The following is a 20335-nucleotide window of genomic DNA, read 5'->3' as shown; positions in this document are numbered from 1 at the left end:
TAGGATTTATATAAAGCTGGGTAAATATGCCCATGTCATTAAGATCTTGGAATATGTGTGAAATTCATGCATGTTGTTGCATTCTTAACCAGGTTTAATTTACAGCACAAGCTCACTTGTATATCAAGTTACTTCAAATATCATGGCCTTAAGCAATTCTTTAACCAGTAACTTGGTTACAATATAGTTATGCTCTGTTTATAGAAAGTCATCTGATAACAGACCGAGACCCAATAGTAATGATTGTTATATTAACTGTTTATATGTTGAGAAACTATAAATCTATCCAAGTACATAAAAAAACAGAATCTCTGAGAAAAATATAGGATTTATTCAAATCTTAACATAATAAATTAATGTAACAAAATGTGCATGTTGTTTTATTATGCTGTCTGTATTTAATAATACCATAGTCAATCTCAACAATATGTATTAAGTAATAATGGTGATCACAAACAATTCACTAATAAACATTCATGAATATTCATTGGAGTAACATTACATCCAAATAACACAACTGATTCAACAACAAAATAATTATCACGTGAAATAGATGACCATTAAAAATAGTTGATATGTTTTATTAAAATTTAAATGAACCTGATGCCAGTCAGAGGAAAACTTTCAGACTTTTGTCCATGACACCCCTATGCATAACTTTCATTTCATTACTTGTCAATATTATGCACATTTCTTTGAAGGATTTACAACACAATATATATTAATAGCTAAAATACTATGATTCAAAACAAATACTGAATGCCAAGTTATATTATTCCACGTCCAATTAAAAATACACAACCAAACACTAAAACCCTTCCATAAGACAAGTTCCAGTAAATACTGGGTTCCTAACGTCAGAGGTTGGTTTTGTGGGAAAATCACAGCATACATGAGATGGTAAGTGGATATTTTATTGTCAAGTAGATCTTGTCCATGTCAAAATTTATTACATAAACTGTGTTTTATTGCTCAACTATACTTTGAAATATTACTTAAGAAAATATTGGAGGTGCATCAATCAACAAATTTTATCCAAAGATGAAGACCACTTAAAATACACATTTGCCATTGAACATAGCACAGAATTAAGATTATTTGTAACTATGCAAAATATTTGGGTAAAATATACTGAGTATGGACTCGAAATACCTAATGGCACATGAATTTGCTAGGATGACAATGTAACAAATGTGAAAATAAACATTGGCTTACATGTACCCATGTAGCAAGGATATGGTACAGATCAATAAATTAAAATGCCCCACCCCATTGCCGAACGTAAACAGTTTGAATTTGTCTAAAATTGTCACTATTAATGATGGGACCTTGTAGTCGTTTGGTTGAGTTTGTTAATCTAGCAGCTAATTTATTTTGCTAATATTTTGATAAAACCTGTCAAATAGGCTTTGTATGATTAAGATGTTGGATGAGTTTGATTCTGAGCAATATATATGCATATCTTTTACACCCTATACATACCCATAATTGATACCACCCTTGTTTTGTGTTTGAATAATATCAGTACATATTATTGCACAATGATAGCAAGGTTAAATATATTGTGAACAAGTTTATATTCTGCATTTGGGTTTACAGTGAGCTCAGCATCAGCACTGATACTTGTGTGCATACTTGCATCAAATTCAACGGGGGAAGATCAATGGTTTTTTATGGTATTGTAATGTCACCTACTCTTCCAGCAGTTTGTTCCCCCATTTTTTAATAAAAATGAAAAGCCCTAATGATATAAAAAAACATGCTTAAAACTTGGAAATTTATAATTTATAATCCAACTGTTGCCAGGGGTCTCTAACACTTGCGTTATTTGTGTTTCAAACCAAATGAAAGTTTCTTGACTATAGTATTCACACACCCTCCCATTTGTGTGTACACCACCACTGATTTTAAAAATTAGAAGTATCAAGGTTTGAAAAATGCACAAAACTTGGATATTTCATTCATCAATTTATAATTTCTAACCAGACTGTCAACTTATTAGCATTTCAAACCAATGGAAGATCTCAGTGTAAACAAGCAGACTGACTGCTGTCGTTTTATGGTTTCTTAATAGTAAATTTTAGTAAAAAACTGTCATCTGCTTTCCAATATATGCAATGTCTAGTTTTAATATTATCTTAAAAATTGAACAAATGAAAAGGAAGAACTCTTGTATACATGTGTTCAAAGAGATGTAACTCCAAAATTTACATAATTATCAAGATTATCAAAGACAGTGAATTCAATCTGTTGCTTGAAAACATACACCCATGCAAATATGGCAACCATAAAGAAACTCGTGTTTGATTTGAAATGCCAACAACTTAATGGTGTTTGGTACCCTCTGGTGACAATCAGGTTAAGAATTATAAATTGATGAATGAAATGACCCAGTTTAGTGCCATTTTTATATCCTTGATACAGGCCCCCCACCCCGAGTGGTCTAAAGCAATCACCATTATGGATCACTGCCATCTCACTTCTGTCTGTGTGGGTTCGAGTCTCACGCTTGGCCAATGTGGGTACGTGAGAAAGTTTGCTGGTAGCTTCTCGTGGATTGGTGGTTTTTTCCAAGGTTTTCCTGGCTTCTTCCTCCACCATTTATACTGGCCGCCATGTAAAGCCTATCTTGTGCTGGAAAATGGTGTTAAACCCCACAACAACAACATATCCTTGATATATTTTCTTTTTAAAATCGGTAGGGGGTACAAACAAACAGGAGGGTGTGTGAATACTATAACAAGGCATCCATATTTGCATGGACAAGTCTATATTTTCAGATAATGGGACCTTCATATACCTCTTTGCTGAAAATGGACCTTTCCAGGAACCAGAAAAGGCTAGCGAGTAGGCTCATTGTTTACAGTGAAAACTCCCACTTTGTTAATGAAATGCTAAAAGGATGACAGTGTTAGAGACCCCTTTGTATCAATAGGTTAGAAATAATAATGAATGAAATGAATAAGTCTTGTACATTTGTTATACATGTATTATTGATGCTTTTTATGTTTTAAAATCGCAAGGGGGTACAAACTACCACTGAGTCCAATGAACAGCTTTTTTTTTGTTTACAAGTATGTCATTAAAATCTGCATTTAAATTATAAAAATCTGTAAGAATCAACAAGCAGCTATCTTTACAAGCTAGTCTGCTATATGACCTAGAAGCTTGCATTTGCAGTTTAATGATTGTACATTTTGTGGGCAGAAAAACAATTGTTTATTTGTTTGGAATGAATGAATAAAAAGTTACAGATTCTGAATCCAAATTGTATGCCATATTGGATGCCAAAATTCATTACAGAGGGTGAAAATCTAGTGTACAGATAGGAGGCAAATGTTGTGACTTGATCCCAATAGTTATTTCCTTGGTTAAAAATTTGCTATTCCCTCATTCATATGCGGTTTGATTCTATGTCCTTTTCACAGTATTAATTCATATTTCTTTTTTCTACATAAAAAAGCTCTTTGCCAAAATCTGCGCAGCAACAGCTCTAAAGCCTAATTCATTTCAGTTTATCATGAAGACAACTGGGAAATATAGGCCATACCAAACAATGTCACCATAATAGAGCTTGACAATTATAATAACAGCAGCAGCAACAATGACTACTACTACTACCACCAAAACAAATAATATCACAATCCAAAAAATAAAATGAGTTACGATCTTTAACATCATCATTACAGATCATACATATCAGACGTGTATATCACAGTAATTTTACCTTTTGACAGAAATTATTGCTCTCAAGCTATACATGAATTTAAAACCCTGATTAACACAGCAATAATAACTTTGGCATATTAGGGAAAATAAAGAATGTTTTGAGATGTGAAAAATGCATTATTATAATAAAGGTGATCTGTACATTATACATTTTTGTTGTACTCAGTAGCATGTTATTTGTACATTTGTACATAATTTGCTTACTTACACATCTAAAAGGTGTGGTTTCTTTGAAATAGAAAACCTGTTTCCATTATTTATTGTTTTCAATGGAACTACCCCTTCATAGAATCAATATAGAATGTCTTATTACTTGATGTGTAATTATGGTGAGTTGTTTACAGTGTCAGTAATTATGCACCACACACAATAAACACCAATCATATCAGTAAGTCAGTAAGATTTCATTTGCCTAATAAAAAGGAAACATAGTATATATTACCAAGGTTCAGAAATATAAAAAAACACATACAAAACATGAGGAATTTTATATTATAAACGGGTACATTCCTTTAGTACCTAATGTTATATTCAATACTGTCATAATCAAGTTTGACTCTGAATATATATTGTTTAAATATCACCTTCTTAAATAACATATCAGTCATCAATTTTGTATTCTCACTGAAAGACTGACTAGAAATAGTTACTGGTGACTGATGCATAGCAAATGTCTTGGGGCCTTAAAGAGTGAAGCTTGATTAAGTAAAGAGAATTCAGGGGCCATGAACCCTCAAAATGATAATGTGGAATCCAGCTCCTTCAAGGACTCTTTAATACAAGCAATATCTCATCCAAAGATACGACGTTAATCAACAAGTGCTATAAATGATACATCTAGGTCTATGAAACAATGTCCCTATCATATTTTGATCAAGTTTTGTATGGTTTAATGCCATTTTTTAGCACATGAAATAATACACATGACAGTATATTTGTTGCACGAAGAACCACTGACCCACAGGAAGCTATTGGCAAGATTTCTCGCACGTTGGTTAAAAACGAGAGTTAAACCATGTTGTCAGAAGTGAGATGTGTGAGTGACATGTAAGGGTGAGCAACTCGGACCATTTTGCCACCCAAAGTCAAGTTTTATCAGAATATGTTAAAGATTTCTTTAGCTATGTTAAAGATTTCTTTAGCTATGATGCCCCAGTAGTGATATGACTGAAAAATTGTTAAAGCTATGTTAAAAATCCTAATCACACACACACACACACATTTATATATATATATATATATATATATATATATATATATATATATATATATATATATATAACCGCCAAAACTGCCTCACATTTTATTATGTATAAATTATAAAGATACATGAAGTTTAGAAATAGAAATTCCTCACTGCAACTTACTTTGAAAGAAGGGTGGATTTAAATGTAAACATTTGTGAAAGATGAATATTTAAAACAGTATTCGTTTTCAGATGTCTACTTGTAAATGTGACAATATATTACAGGATATCAAGACTGCATTTCTTTCACATTTGTGTAGTCCCCACTGTACGCCGCAACAGTGTGTGTGTGATTTGGATTTTTAATGTAGCTTTAACAATTTTTCGTCATATCGCTACAATGTCTGCAGTGTGGCAGTTTATAGTGATGTCTAGCACTGGGGCATCATACCAGACATGTAGCATGATGTCCCACCCAGTCGCATTATCCTGACACAAGACGGACCAGTCCTAACACTAACCTCTTAATGCTGAGCACCTAGTGAAGCAGCTGTTAGTACCATTTTTAAAATGTCTTTGGTTTGACTTGGCTGGGGTTTAAACCTGCATCCAAGGCAGATGCTCTAACCACTAGGCCACTGGAGCGGTCCTGCAACATTGCATTCTGCAGGATATAATGAGATTGGACCAGTAAAGTTGGCTATGTTAAGGAGGTTTTAAATAGTGAAAAAGAGTGCTTTATAATGTGCATTCAGATGAGTTGCCACCTTCCATTAAGAACCTTTGAAACTAAATACACTTCAGTAAATCTATACATTTACCACCTGTTTTATAACAGTTGTCAATACTGAATGATGTAAAAGAGTAACACAAGTATGAAAGTAACATAGTCTGCACTGTACCATGCACATTTTAAGCCAAATCATTTCTCACCCAGCCCACCCTTTTCAGTTCCATCATCAATCCCCCAAAAAGTCATGCCCAAGGAAAATAGTACAAAGATAACAGATAAATCTCAATTTTGTCATGATTCCTTTGGTGTGAAGAGGACATCTTTAGTAAGCGTTGATGTGAACATGGGTATCTGCATCTCTTTGGTTTCTGTCATTTTAAGGGCCACCATTTGGTTGACACGGGTCAGCATTGTCAGCAGATCCATTTTCTTCCAGTTTTTGGTCAACATTTCTGTAAGAGCTTGGATGAACCAGGAACCCTTTCTCTCATGTCTCCAAGCAGAATAGCCTTAAAATGCAAACATTGAATACGTATAGAACTGACAATTTACAATTACATTGTTGATAGAGTCTGCTCATATGAGAAATACATGAGATATTCCTGTCCCACATAATTGTACACAATAATACATTATAATGTTACAATATTTATGAAATTATTGCCAACTGCAATGTCTGTAGAGATTTTTGCCAGACAAACAACATTTCTGAATTTTAATGCCAAATCAAGTTTAAAACTTACCGGTAAGTGTTTATGCTCTTTCTAATGAGAACTTGTTTTGAGAAATATGCTGTATTTGTACTGATTTATCAATTGAGAAATACATTTTCTGAGTAAAATGTTTCTTTGATAATACACTATCAGACATTAGGAGTACATTCACTACACTCCCAAGTCCAACCCTCGTGCCATGTCTTTTGGCTTCTCTAGCAACAAGTGCTACAAGGGAACAATTCTGCTTGTCAATGGAGTCAAGTGATCTCCCTTTGAATATTGGGATCAGTGTCAAATTCCATCAACCATCAAATTGCTACTGGATTACTTATGTACATTCTGCCAAGGATGCAACCAAGGTTGTGGGGAATGGAAGGGTGTGGCCATATTGTGATCACGCAAGTATTATCAAAGAGACAAACTGCACTCTAAACACTGGTTTCTTCCTCAAATATGAAACCAATACATAATATGTCCTGTGAACAGGTAAAAAGAGGGAGTTACATCCCCTTACCACTGACCTGGCTTTGCTGTAGTCTTCTACCATATGCAAATTGGAGTCTCATGAAAGACATGGGCATGGGTTACCACATCATTTAATAATAACAATCGTAATAATAATAATTTTATTGAAACAGGTTAACACAATTAGCTAAAGAACTAACCTACCCTGAGGTTCTCATATGAAGGAAATTTCTTTTAGCTGCATCTCTGAAGCCACTGGATACATTGGTTTTTGGAAGAAGGAAATAGAGGGGGCATATCTAATCTCAACTGGAATACTATTCCAGAGCAAAGTTCCAGAGTACTGGAAACTATTCCTGAACAATTCCTTTTACGGATTGGGAATTTTATACTGTTTGGTAGACACTGATTGCAGGTGGGGAGTATTACCAGGTAGCCTATAATAGAATAGTGGTTGTAAATATTCAGGAGCACCATTATTGGATATCCTGTACATTAATTTGGCTTTTCTCAACCAGGTTCAGTCTTTAATAGGTAATATATTTAACTTAAAAGCTGAATTTCCCTTGCTTTCTTTCTGGATTGATATTAGCCAAATGCTCTTTTTTGAAGATGTGCCAGCTTTGCTATGTTTTTATCATTTGAATTACCCCATACTGTATTACAGTAGTCCAAATAGTCTCGTATGTAACTGTTATAAAATAGTTTTCTGTGCCTTTCAGGGAGAAAATGTCTTATCCTACCATTTACCAAGTTGTCTATCAGGATAGACCATTTGCAAATTTATATCCTTTCATGTCAGACATAGTTCATCATTATCTTAATTTGTTCTTTTTTGCCTTGTTGAGATAAGTAATATTTTAGTTTTACCATTATTTACTACCATGCCATTGCATGTGCACCAGTTGTCCGGTTTGTTAAGGGCATCTTGTAAAGAATTTCCAGTTCATGCTTTGTGTTTTGTATGTCTGACAATGTTGAGTCATCTGTAGAGAGATCTGAAGATGATATAGAGTCACTTAGTAAAAGCGGTAGGTCATTAATAAACAGTATAAACAATAATGGACCTAGAAGTGAGCCTTGTGGTACTCCATACCAACTTGTTCCAGGTTCAGACAGAACATTTTAGCTTGATCAAGTGCTTGAATAGATTTATGCATAGATGCAGTGTAAATATTTTCACTCCTGAAATCCAGTGGAAGTAGAGAGGTATAGCTTTGTAATATTGGCATAAGTCTCACCAGGTCAAAATGAGCCCTTTAAGATGATAGATCTTTGAGGTAAGAGCTTGAAAATACCATTTCTGACCTTCATTCCACAGCCTGGAAGATGTTAGTGTAGTTGCACCTCATAAGCCAATATGTGCAAGAAATTCAACTGGACTAAAGGGCTAGTTCCTTGTATGATGGGCAGATAACCCAAAATATCATTCCTTTCTTTTCTGAGTATTATGAACATGTGAGATCTCATCTTTTGATTTGCTCAATCTGTTTCAGGTAACCCATGTCAACAAGAAACCATTTTCCAGGCAGAAGGAACAACAAAGAATTTTGACCCATATGTAAATAAATTCATATTTTCTCAACAATTCTGATTGATTATATTGATAGAGGATCTCAAATGGGTAACGATTTAATATTGAATTTATGAAATGAGTTTAATAATATCCCGCTTTTGCGAGCCTTGGCAAGCAAAAGTTGGACATTATTTAATGAGTTTCATAAAATTAATATTAAATCATTACCCATCTGAGAATCTTTTTATCATGTAGTTTTATTTCAGTAGAATTATTTAGATAGAAAGAAGAATGAATAATTTTGTTCATTTTGACAGATGCTGTACCTTTCATTTGTTGTGCATAAAAAATAGTCCCAAACAAATTTGAAATAGTAAAAGTATATTATACATTTTTGATAACAATAAATCAAAGAATATGCATCTATCCAAATAAACAGAACGTTTGACAAAAGACAAAACATTTGTCAACACAAAATGTCTAATGTGTGTGATGTCACATTGTGAACAAAGGTGAGTTTATTTACTTCATTAAGTTCACATTTAAACCAAGCTTACGTATAGGGTGAATTCCATGCTACAGATATACCATCCATCCATTCCCACCCTCTTTATCATCTAAGCAATACCCGTAGTTTTACTTGTTGTTATTGTTCTTGTCTTGGAGGTTTTGCCCTTTTTCATGTTATGATATGTTATACATGACATATCATGTTATACATGACATAACAAACCCCTGTGGGGGTAAATTGGCAATACTGAAACAGAAAAGACCATTTTTTCCTGATTCCCTTTCGCGAGTCAAATCAAAATATTGTGGCCAGAAATGTTCAATGAAAACAAAAAATTCCAGAAGGCAGGGTTAAAAATGTTTTCCCATGATCGCAGCCATGGACCAATCAGAATCACATAAAGTGGTATGTTCACCTGTATAATATAAAAAATACGAAACTGCACACGCTGTAGGCAAAGTGTACCAAATATGTGATAAAAAGTCATATTAAATTTCATTTCTGCCTTTCTTCATGAGCTATATATTTTTGCATACCATTATATAGATAATTTTATTAAGAACAACAGCGTCAGATTTGAAATTAATATTGAAGGATACTCAACAAATTCTTTAATAACCACTGAAGATAGGATGGCAATATGCTGCTGTCTTTTCTGTGGCAGTACAATATGGGAGGGTTTGTAGCCACACTGACAAGACCCAAGTGGTGAAGCCAGTCTCAAACAAAGATGCGACTAATCACTGGGGTGATATCCACTGAATATTCTAAAGGCAGATGTACTGTAAATCAATGGATGTGATTTAGTTCTCCATGCCGAGATAAATGAAGAAATTGGGATGGAATGAGATAGGATTTGTCTATGATAATGAGGAATCCAAAACAAAGAAAGAGCAAAACAAAGTAATATGGGATACTCACCCAATGCTTTTGAGCTTTAAGGTGTCCCTGCTAAATGGCACTGGGGACCAGTCCTTGGGTTTTCATGCTGAATTTAGGTGCCTGTAGGAATTCAGGGTGAGACCGGTATGATCTTGCATGGAGTGAAATAATGGTGGGTTGAGTTGTGAAGGAATATGGCAGATTTTTTGCACAGTGAGTAAACACTGGCACAATACACTTTATGGTCAAGGTTTTACCATTCAGGAAGTCAGTGTTTGAGAATGATATGTATGTAGCACAGTACTGCCAAATTTCTGTGATTTGTTGTATATGAATTATATCAATGATGCCAACTCACCACTGCTGGATTTGATGTTTCAAAACTTGTTTGTGGAGTTTTCATTCCACATATCTTGCCAAGTATACAGAACATATTGATATAATACTCAAGCTCCCATATGGATTCTTCCACTCTGGAATTGGGAACTGCAGGTATCATTGACTGCCTTATCTATTATCCTAATCTATTCTTCTATGGCCTTTAATACCTCTGTGACTGCAGAGTCAACAGTAAAAGATACTTTTCCAAAACTCCATAAGATCATGTCTCTATAAAACAGGATATTAGAGGATTGTCAAAATTGAAGATTCTGTAGGGTAATTTCAGTGTGTAAGGTGGATCTGAAAAGATTGAGTTTTGGAGGGCATGAAAACTGAATTTATGTTTTATGAATGGCTGTAACTTGGTAAGTAAAGATGGAAGCTGTATTCTGTTACCAGCTGGAGATGATGATGTGGGGTATTGCAAGAGCAGCAGCAACCTTGTCTCCATCTTTCTAAACATCTGTATCAAGAAATATATGGCCACCATATGAAGTTCTTGCTTTATTAAATTTACTCTGGAAAATTAGAGGATTGTCTGCAGGTAGTACACTTTTGGCAAATTAAGATCACATAATTTTTTGAAGGTTTTAATAATGACGTTGCCATCATTCAAATATGTCTAGGTTAGGGTGAATTCAAAAGCTGAATGAAATTTGGTTTCTAATCATACAGGATTTGGTATCTGGGTCAAAAGACAACATCAATTACATGGTTACACTGATCAGAAGATAGTTCGATTGTTTATTGAAGAGCCAATTTCATTCATGTGAGATAAAGTAAGGTTCAATTGTACATGTACCCAGACAAAATCTATGTACCAGACAAAATCTATGTACCCAGACAAAATCTATGTCCCTTACTATGTATATCAGAACAAACATCTGAAGGTAAATTTATGAGCTGGTCTATACACAGCTGAGACATAGAAAAATTTATATCTTAAGTTCTGTATAAATGGAAGAAGACCTTACCCCAACCCCTAACCTATGTTTGCCACAACTTGTATTAACAGTAAAGCATTTTCTTATATGTATCCCTAAAGTATCTAACATATGCAAGGAACGTTAGTTACAAAAAAACAAAAAAACAGGCCCTAACAATTTGGTCTCCACAACAAATCTGGGTCTTAACCTGTATTTTTATGATTTCTGAATTCTATACTAATAATGTACTCTAACAAATTTCATAAGGTAACAACTTTTAAAGGAATACTGACAAAGCTGCAGCAGGAGTGTCCATCATAATTCTGTATAAAAATTTCTCTGTTCCAAATTAATTTCAATGCTAAATTACAGGATATTGTGGGGCCCCGAGTGGCCAAGTGGTCTAAAGCACTCTCCATTAAGGATCACTGCCATCTCACCTCTGTCTGACTGGGTTAGAGTCTCGGAATCGGCCAATGTGGTTATGTGAGAAAGCTTGCCAGTAGCTTCTCGAGGGTTGATGGTTCTTTCCAGGGATTTCCTGGGTTCTTCCTCCACCATTAAAACTGGCCACCATGTATAGCCTCTCATGTGCTAAAAAATGGCGTTAAACCCTATAACAACAACAACAAGATATAGTCTTTCATACATCCATGTACAAAACTCTAGCAATTTGCTCAAGGGATCAAGGAAATTACAGATTATGGCACAAGAATTAAGTGTTTCTTATAAGGAAATCAAAACAATCTTATTTCATGGAAGCAGTAAACAAAACAAAGACAGCAGAACATTTTGGAAATATATTAGTGACCCCCCCCCCCCCCAAAAAAAATCCAAGTTTACCAGCTCAAAAGAAAAGAGTCTTGACTGAGAGAAAGGACATAACATCTAAACAAACATTTCTGCAATTATGCTAATGATATCAAATTATTAAATGACCCAACACCAAACTATACCAAATTAGAAGAATGTGGGCTCCAAACTTCAGAACCTCAAAAATATTCTAGAAACAAGCAGCAAAAATGTATGACACTCTCTCAACACCTTACTACTCTAAAAAGCACAGGGTTAAATGGTAAAGGTCCTATATTGTTGAAACCAAGGGCTAATATAATACACTGTATGCAAGTCAACATCACACATTATAAACTTAAGCCAATAATGTATTAAATTTCCTTATACCATAAAGAGGGCAAGAATAATACCATACATAAGGGCAATGAAAAAGATCTTCCTGAAAATAACATACCTAGTTCAGTCCTACCCACCATTTCCAGAATTGATGAGAAACCTGTTGCAAAACAAATCAATACTTGCTTAACAATGACCTGAGGCTTACATCAACACCAGTCAGGCTTTCTATCAAAGCACTCGTGTCATCCTGTGCTAATTAAGATAACTGATAAATAACTTGAAACATTGATATGGGTCACATAACAGAATCAAAACTTTTTAGATCTAAGAAAGCATTTGCCTTTGTTGACATACTTGTTGGAAAGCACATTTATAACAATTTATAATAATTTTAGTGTAACAACTATTTCAGGGATACAATCTTAATAAGAGAACCTAGCAAGTGCAGATAAACAATACTCTATAAAGTAATGGTCCAATAAAATAAGGCACAATCCTTGGACCTATCTTATTTCTCTACGGCATTAATGAACTGCCATTGTATACCAAAAAAAACCCACTGAAAGTGATATTATGTAGATGCAACTTTTCACAAAATAATTGTCCTTGCTGTGACCTTGACCTATAAATTAAGGGTTTGACAGTTCACAGTTGGTATCATGATACAATGGATAAATATAGTGGAACTGCTTGTTTCTAAACCAGTTATATCTTCCTTAGAACATGTAAAAACGAGTAAAAAAGAGGCTTGGTTTGATTGACATCACATCAGTATTTTGGACAAATTATTTCTCATGATAACCGTGACTTTGCTAATTGGGCAAAATGCATCATTTCACACTACATGTAGTTTACATTAACAGCTGATTCTCTCCACTTTTCCATTAAGGTTGTGGGTAGGTTTTGGTGTATCTAGCTAGTTGATGATAATAAATTCTCTCACACACAAACCATATCTGACACTGTCCATGTGGGATCTACCTAAGTACACTCACTGAAAATATAAATTATCTCATTCATGACTATCTGTGACACAGTCTGCCTATGTGGGAAAAACCATGTGAAAAATGCACATTTTTAAACAAATTTTGTCAACTTTTACTCAGTAATTAATCTTTATTTACAATAAGTAATTTGCTCTAATTAAATAACTTTCAGAAAATATATTTCTATGACAACATCCATAACGATGACTAAACATTGAGAGTCCAACATGATATAATGAAAACCTTTCTATACTGGTCACCTGGTTTGAACAGCCATTCCCATTTCCCCTGTGAAATTTCCTCCATAAAAATAACGTATTAAATGGTCACCTGCTTTCTGTGGTCAACACAATGTGTTTTTGTAACCATTCTGTGGTCTCTAAATGCTTAAAATAGTCACATAAGCAAACTGACCATGCAAATTAAAAAAAAAGACTGCTGAGGTAAAGAAACATCATGTGAAATGATTAAGGATAAAGACTTTTCCACAATGGCATCCCACCTGGAAAATCTCTATCATTAATGATAAGGAATGTTAGAATGCCACAAATAAACACTCATTGACACCAAAGGCACCATCAAAATGTCTAATTTTTCAAAACAAAGTTTGCCAACAAAGTAATCCATTTTTGCAAGAAATAAAAAAACTAAATATGCTTATTGCACAAGATGGATTCTGCTAACACACTTACTGGAAGGTAGAGAATTACCCTCCCAGTTTTTCCTCATCCCACATTATTGGACAAGATGGATTCTGCTAACACACTTACTGGAAGGTAAAGAATTACCCTCCCAGTTTTTCCCCATCCCACATTATTGCACAAGATGGATTCTGCTATCACACTTACTGGAAGGTAAAGAATTACCCTCCCAGTTTTTCCCCATCCCACATTATTGTAACAAGATGGATTCTGCTATCACACTTACTGGAAGGTAAAGAATTACCCTCCCAGTTCAGAAGAATATCATACTCAGTGACACAATCTTTCTTTCATATGAGATCTTTTGCCTAAAGTAATACAGAACAGACTTCATCCACACAATACCTGGAACAGAAGAATGAGCCCTCAAGATATCAGCTTCTATGGGAATCTTTTTTATGCTTTTTTCTCTTGGTGCGACTGCCTTGGAATCTGCAACATCTAAGGCCACTCCTTGATCAACCTCCTGTCCCTGACAAGCCTGAAAGATAGATAAGAAAAGTATTTTGTGCTCAATCAAATGTTAACTCTTCAATGAAACTGCCATATGTCTAGAATATTTTTTTTTTAGGAACGTTACCAAAAATCACCTAGCTAATTCTTGAAATCACCCATATCAGCAATATGAGATACAATGTACCTTTGATAGAGCTTAAAAACAACATATGGCAAACAAGCAATACTTGATGTAATCATAATATCACAAATAGGTATACATTATTTGCTTGGACTATTTGTCAGTTATCCAGATATAAATGTGCCAACCAGAATTAAAGGGAGATAACTTCTGATATAACTGCAAATGACAAACTGATAGATGAATAGATTGAAATATCCTGCTCAAGTAATTTAATTATTTTTACATTATTACCAAGTGATAAATTGTTCCATTTCCTCTTATTCATTCTGATGATATACAGGTACAATAGAAATTAGTTGTGAGATGAATATCAACTAATTAAATTACAATTCATCAATGTAATTTAATACACAATTAGCATATTAATCTACCCTCTAAAATTGTGTTATTTTAGTTAATGTAATATGAAAGGTGAGTAGTCAAGCCAGCTTACAAAGCCTGCTAGCCATGTGCAGTTTAAGAAAGCATTTGATCCTCTCTAATTATGCAACTGAAAGCTGACTAAAGGCAAATTTGTGGACAAATATTTACATACATATGCAGATTCTGCAAACAAACAATAAGCAAATAACTAAAAGAATTTGTAGTCTGAGATGAAGAAAAGAATATGTTCATGGAAATGTATTCAAATTAGTGAATTATGCAAATATGTGAAATGGCTATCCAGATAAGTGGAGTCGAATATATAAAGAGAAAGTATGCATGTTGTGGAATGAATTGTCTTAGCTGCATAATTATTCATGACTAGTACTCTTAAGCATAATTATTCATGACTAGTACTCTTAAGATCAAACAAGTGATGGGGCACATAACGAACTGACTTAGCTTTATAATGATTATTCCAGTCTGTGAACAAAATTTATCAAAATGGTTTTAAAAAATATAAGCAAACGAATAAATTTTAACAAAAGCATTAACACAACTGTTCTATGACTGTGTCTTTCAGTCCAAGGTCATAGGAGCAAATGAGTATGTCATAGATTGAATTGTTTTAGCTTATAATGATTCAAGCCAAGTATGATGAGAATATATAATGAGGTTTAGGAAATATGCAGATGGAAAACTGTATCCAAAGACTTAATAATCTGTTGAATGACACTGGCACCAGAAAAGTGACTATTACATCTCACTTCTGACTAATGCGAGCTCTACAAATAGCAATAAATCTTTTTAGAACAGTTGAGAGTGATAAGAAGTCATTTCAAAATGATGTCAGCTTTTAAACCTTTCCATCTAAATCTATCTATTTACCTTTATATCTAGCCATCAATCTGTCCTGAGGCCAACACAGTGGGATTAGAAAATGTGTACCTAGCGCACCAGGTATCACTTTTTCCCTATTACGTAAATGAGGTTACCAGTGCATTGAAAGGTTAAATGTTGAGACGGCCAGAGAAACCCATTCATGGTATTTTGTAAACCACACTGCCATTATCAGGATTTGCATGATTCCTCTGAAGTGAAATTAAAAAACCTTCCCAGGACATCTAAAGCCTCTAAAGTAAATTTCCATGGCCACAATTATAGACAATAATCATGAAAGCCAAATATGGAAATATGAATAATACCAAACCAAGTCAGCTGAATTAACTGTAGATGGGTACAGAACAAGATTGCGGATAAACTGATCATGCCAATATTCCTGGAACTGTATGATGAAAGATAGTTTCACAAGAACAAAATGATTTTTTTAAGGATTTTCAAGGACTTTAAATCTAAAATGTCAATTTTCATGGATTTGAAAGCCCTGAATTTAAAATGTCAGAAACCAGTACTTTCAAAGTTGTCAAGGAATGTAATGGTTCCTGTCAAGGAATGTAATAGTCCCAGTACTAATTTTATTTTCAGCATCAGGAATAACACTTTAACTGCTAATATATTTCATAGTTCATGTAATTTATTTTGACATGTGGACAAATGAGATGTACAATATGGATTCTGACTTTACATACGAAATGTACACTATGGTTGTTTGTAAATCCCATCTCAAAATGTGTATGCAAAATTTGTCAATGAAATTTACATTTATATGAAACTCAGCAAATTGAAAACAGAATTGCCACACACATAAAACCTCCAAAGGAGCACCACAATGTTCAATATTAGGACCTCATTTGTTTTTCCCTAAACAAATATCATTGAATACTTATGCTAATGACAACACCTTCTCATAATACGTAACATCCAAATAGTTTCAAATGACAGTAAACTATCAGCTGACCGATTTGCAGCCAATGGTATGCAAGCCAATCTCCTAATTCTAAGCCATTGTTCATGGCCAAACCACTAAAAATATTTCCAGTTTCACCATAGAAGACCATAAAATATGGACTGCAACAGATCTTGACTCAAAATAACTAAAATTTAAGCAACCACATGTCTAAGATCTGTCAAAAAGTGGCAAAATGATTAAACATCTTGAAATGTCTCAACCACTACCTGTACACTAATATTAAATTAACAATCAAGAAATGTTTCATTAGGTCAAACTTTAATTATTGCTCACTTAATTTGCATTCTGTAGCAAACAAAATTCTGAGAAAATGGAAAAAGGATAGTGTACTAAAAGTGTTGTTTAATGATTTTGTTATCTCACATGACTACATGAATGTTTAATGATTTTGTTATCTTATGACTATGTTTAATGATTTTGTTATCTCATATGACTATGCATAATGATTTTGTTATCTCATATGACTATGTTTAAAAAAACAGATCTTCCCTCTTGTCATATTCATGGATTAAAATACATGACAAATGAAGTATAAGAGATGCTTTGCAAAATAATCTACTAATTACTTGAATGATCTGGTCAAATTCAAAGACTGCAGCAGTACTATAATATCTGACATTGAATTGTTCCACAATACCAAGAGTAAAGACCACATAACATGTAAACATTCTTTGAAATTTGATGCCCCATGGGCCTGAAATAGCCTGCCCAACAAACTCCCGGATTTCAAAGAATTCATCAAGCAGATTTGGTCATGGTCAGGGCCCTCATGTAAATTTGCTTTTTTTGTTTTATTGAGCAGTGATCATGATACCCCTGTATGTTGAGAAGTATATTTAAGACACTGCATTATTTAAACATTCTTTATACAAAATATGGGGGTAAAAGTTCCTACTATAACCAGGGTTTTTAATTTTTCATCCAATTTATTAGTTAATAGTGAAATTAATTTATAGTTCAATTTCCTTCCTTTGGAATGCTGTTCCAAATTAGTGAGCCTGAGTAGTGAAAACTTGTTTTGAATAGCTCTTTTGTCAGTTTTGGAACAAGATAAATGTTGCCATAAAAATACTTTAAATTAAGTGTGTTGTCCTGCTGTTCTTTACCAATATCATTTGGCTGCTGCTAAGTTGGTAGCAAAATCCACTGCCAAAGTATTTGCCAGCACCAGCTTTCACTTAAATTGATTTCTAGCATGGAATGCTAACATGATGAATATGCATGCTGTAGTCATGCTATACTGACTTTAAAAATCACAATGATTCTGCTTTCCAGGATAAATTGCATCCTACTGAATTTGAAAGCTGCAGTCATGCTTAAATGACTGACAATCTCACAGCATGCAGTGTCCCAGCATATGATACTATAAAGCTGGACATATGTGCATACAGCAAACATGCTGAATTACATGTAGATGCATGAATAAATTACAGAAAATGCAAGCAAAATGCTTAAAAATTATCATTTCAATTAGGAAGAAAAAATGTACAACCTGCTGCAGTTATGCTGTTTTCACATGAAATTCTAAGTCATATAAATTTTGTACCTCTACAGTCTCAACATATTCTGGTGGATTAGTCTGCAGTTTCTTTAAAAGTCAATTGACTCAAAAGTTACCATATAAAAATAACAATAACTACACTTCATTCTAATTTAATTTTAAAACAATAAGATACATATTACAGAATCAGCACATCAAACCAGTAGATTTACAAATTTTGATCAGACTAGACTGACTTCTAAGGCAGATTTAAGTGGACTGAAAAGAAAACAAGTGGATTTTGTTGCATAATATGTATTCTCTTCAATCTATAAGGAGACAAAAACTTCTAAACATGAATCAGATTCTAATGGACAATGTTATGAATGTAATTCATGAATACCAGTTAGTGCATTATCAGTTAAATGAATGACTACCAGTTAGTGTATTATCAGTTAAATGAATGTTTACTGGTTAGTGTATTATCAGTTAAATGAATGACTACCAGTCAGTGTACTGTCAGTTACATAAATGACTAGCAGTTAGTGTATTATCAATTAAATAAATGACTATCAGTCAAGAGTATTGTAAATTAAATGAAAAGGATATCTCATAGTTCACTGCCAAGATTTTTAAAAAAATAAACCTTCACATGATTTTGACTGATAACAATTAGTGACATTCAGTGAGATTAAGTTTCGCACTTAACAGACTTTCAATAGATTTTGGGTCCAGACTTATCTCAAATCACTTGTATTTTATGAAGAATGGAGAATGTATCAACACTAGAAGTGGCAATGACAAAACAACTATGCTCGGCCTGCAATGAAGTTCAAACTTCAGTTTTCCTGTGGCTGGGTTTTTTAAAATGCTGACTGATTTCAAGGACTCCTCTAAGCTTGGAGTTCACCCCAGGGAGGATGTTCCTGAATTGGATTTAGATAAATTGTTGTCTTATATTTCCTAACCATTGCCTTTTTAGCACTGGGAAAAAGTGCATGTTTCAGGATTTTAACAAGAATTTAAAAGATATACTGAATTTCCCTTAAATATTCCTCTACAGACATCTTGATCAATACTATAACAATTAAACAGTATAAAAACTCAAAATATTAACATAAGTGTTTCTAATGAAATAGTTTTTGGCTTAGTCTCTCCATTTTATCTCACATCTGCCACAGTTTGGCTGATTTTTATTCAAAGACTTGAAAGTCATCATGGACCAACAAGGGTCTCATTATTGCAAATAATATCTCATAAAACATTCCACATGTGGCCTAAAACTCCCAAGATTACACCAATAAGGTAATTAATTAACAGTTTATGTATATGGGTTATCATTCCCAAGCCAATTACTCAAACACACATCATTACAAAGGTATAACACTTCCAGTCTGCAGTTGACTGGTTTCCACTGGTTTCTGTAATGTGTGGACAAAAATTGTACAAATTCTTCTTTTAAATTAAACAAAAAATTGTTTATTTTCAAAAGAAGTAGATTTCAACTATAAAATTGCATGAGCTGTTGAAGGCCTTAAAATGGTATTTTCATTGTACCACCAGTACAATTACATGTATGTGTAAATAGTAAGCTTACTAAATTTTGTTTATTTAACAGATGAAGTTGTAAGGAGTAGCTTTTGAGCTAATTAGCTTTCACTGCCGACTTATGTGTGCCAAAAAAGAGCTTGTCTGTCAGGACATTGAAAATTCTATATTGATGGAATACGAGTGAATGTTGGCAAACATGCATGCGATTCTTCCAAGAATAGGAAAAGTACATTCTTGCATTTCATCTCAAAGTGTAATATTTTAACAGATTAGGGTGGGGGTTGGGGCAGAAAGAAACCTGACATCTGTGATAAGTTTCTCACGCTGAAGATCTTGGCTTTCTGTCTATCAGACTGGATTTCTATTCTCTTTCCATAGTAATTCACTGAACATGACACAAATTGTAAACCCACTAAGTCTCCTTTATAAGATTTATGTGCAACTATTTTTCAAATAAAAGCAGTATATTTCACTGAAGAAAAGACAGTCTGTAACAGCTAAGGAAATATATCTTGTGTTATTATAAAATTAATTAAACAGCTTATCAATATATCATGGAATTATA

At 33.7% G+C, this 20335-nt stretch overlaps 1 protein-coding gene across 3 annotated transcripts in view; it reads right to left on the bottom strand.

Annotated features, from left to right (window-relative positions):
* The window catches only part of LOC149803466 (caspase-3-like), a 76496-nt gene that overhangs the window by 27811 nt on the left and 28350 nt on the right, over positions 1-20335 (bottom strand). For 2 of the 3 annotated variants that reach the window (XM_089953184.1, XM_089953185.1), the window contains exons 5-6: positions 14212-14347; positions 3023-6157 (exon numbers count right to left, since the gene is read on the bottom strand). In XM_089953184.1, the coding sequence (XP_089809310.1) occupies positions 5940-6157; positions 14212-14347 (354 nt within the window). In that variant the 3' untranslated portion in view covers positions 3023-5939. Of the gene's footprint in view, positions 1-3022; positions 6158-14211; positions 14348-20335 lie in introns of those variants that run through there. The other variant, XM_089953186.1, reaches the window with a different exon arrangement.

This window comes from Sinohyriopsis cumingii, chromosome 3 (genome assembly GCF_028554795.1).
Source record: "Sinohyriopsis cumingii isolate HCF-2022 chromosome 3, ASM2855479v2, whole genome shotgun sequence".
NCBI classification, from domain to species: Eukaryota; Metazoa; Mollusca; class Bivalvia; order Unionida; family Unionidae; genus Sinohyriopsis; species Sinohyriopsis cumingii.
The sequence above is the reverse complement of the archived record's forward strand: the minus strand, read 5'-3'. Positions and strand labels throughout refer to the sequence as shown.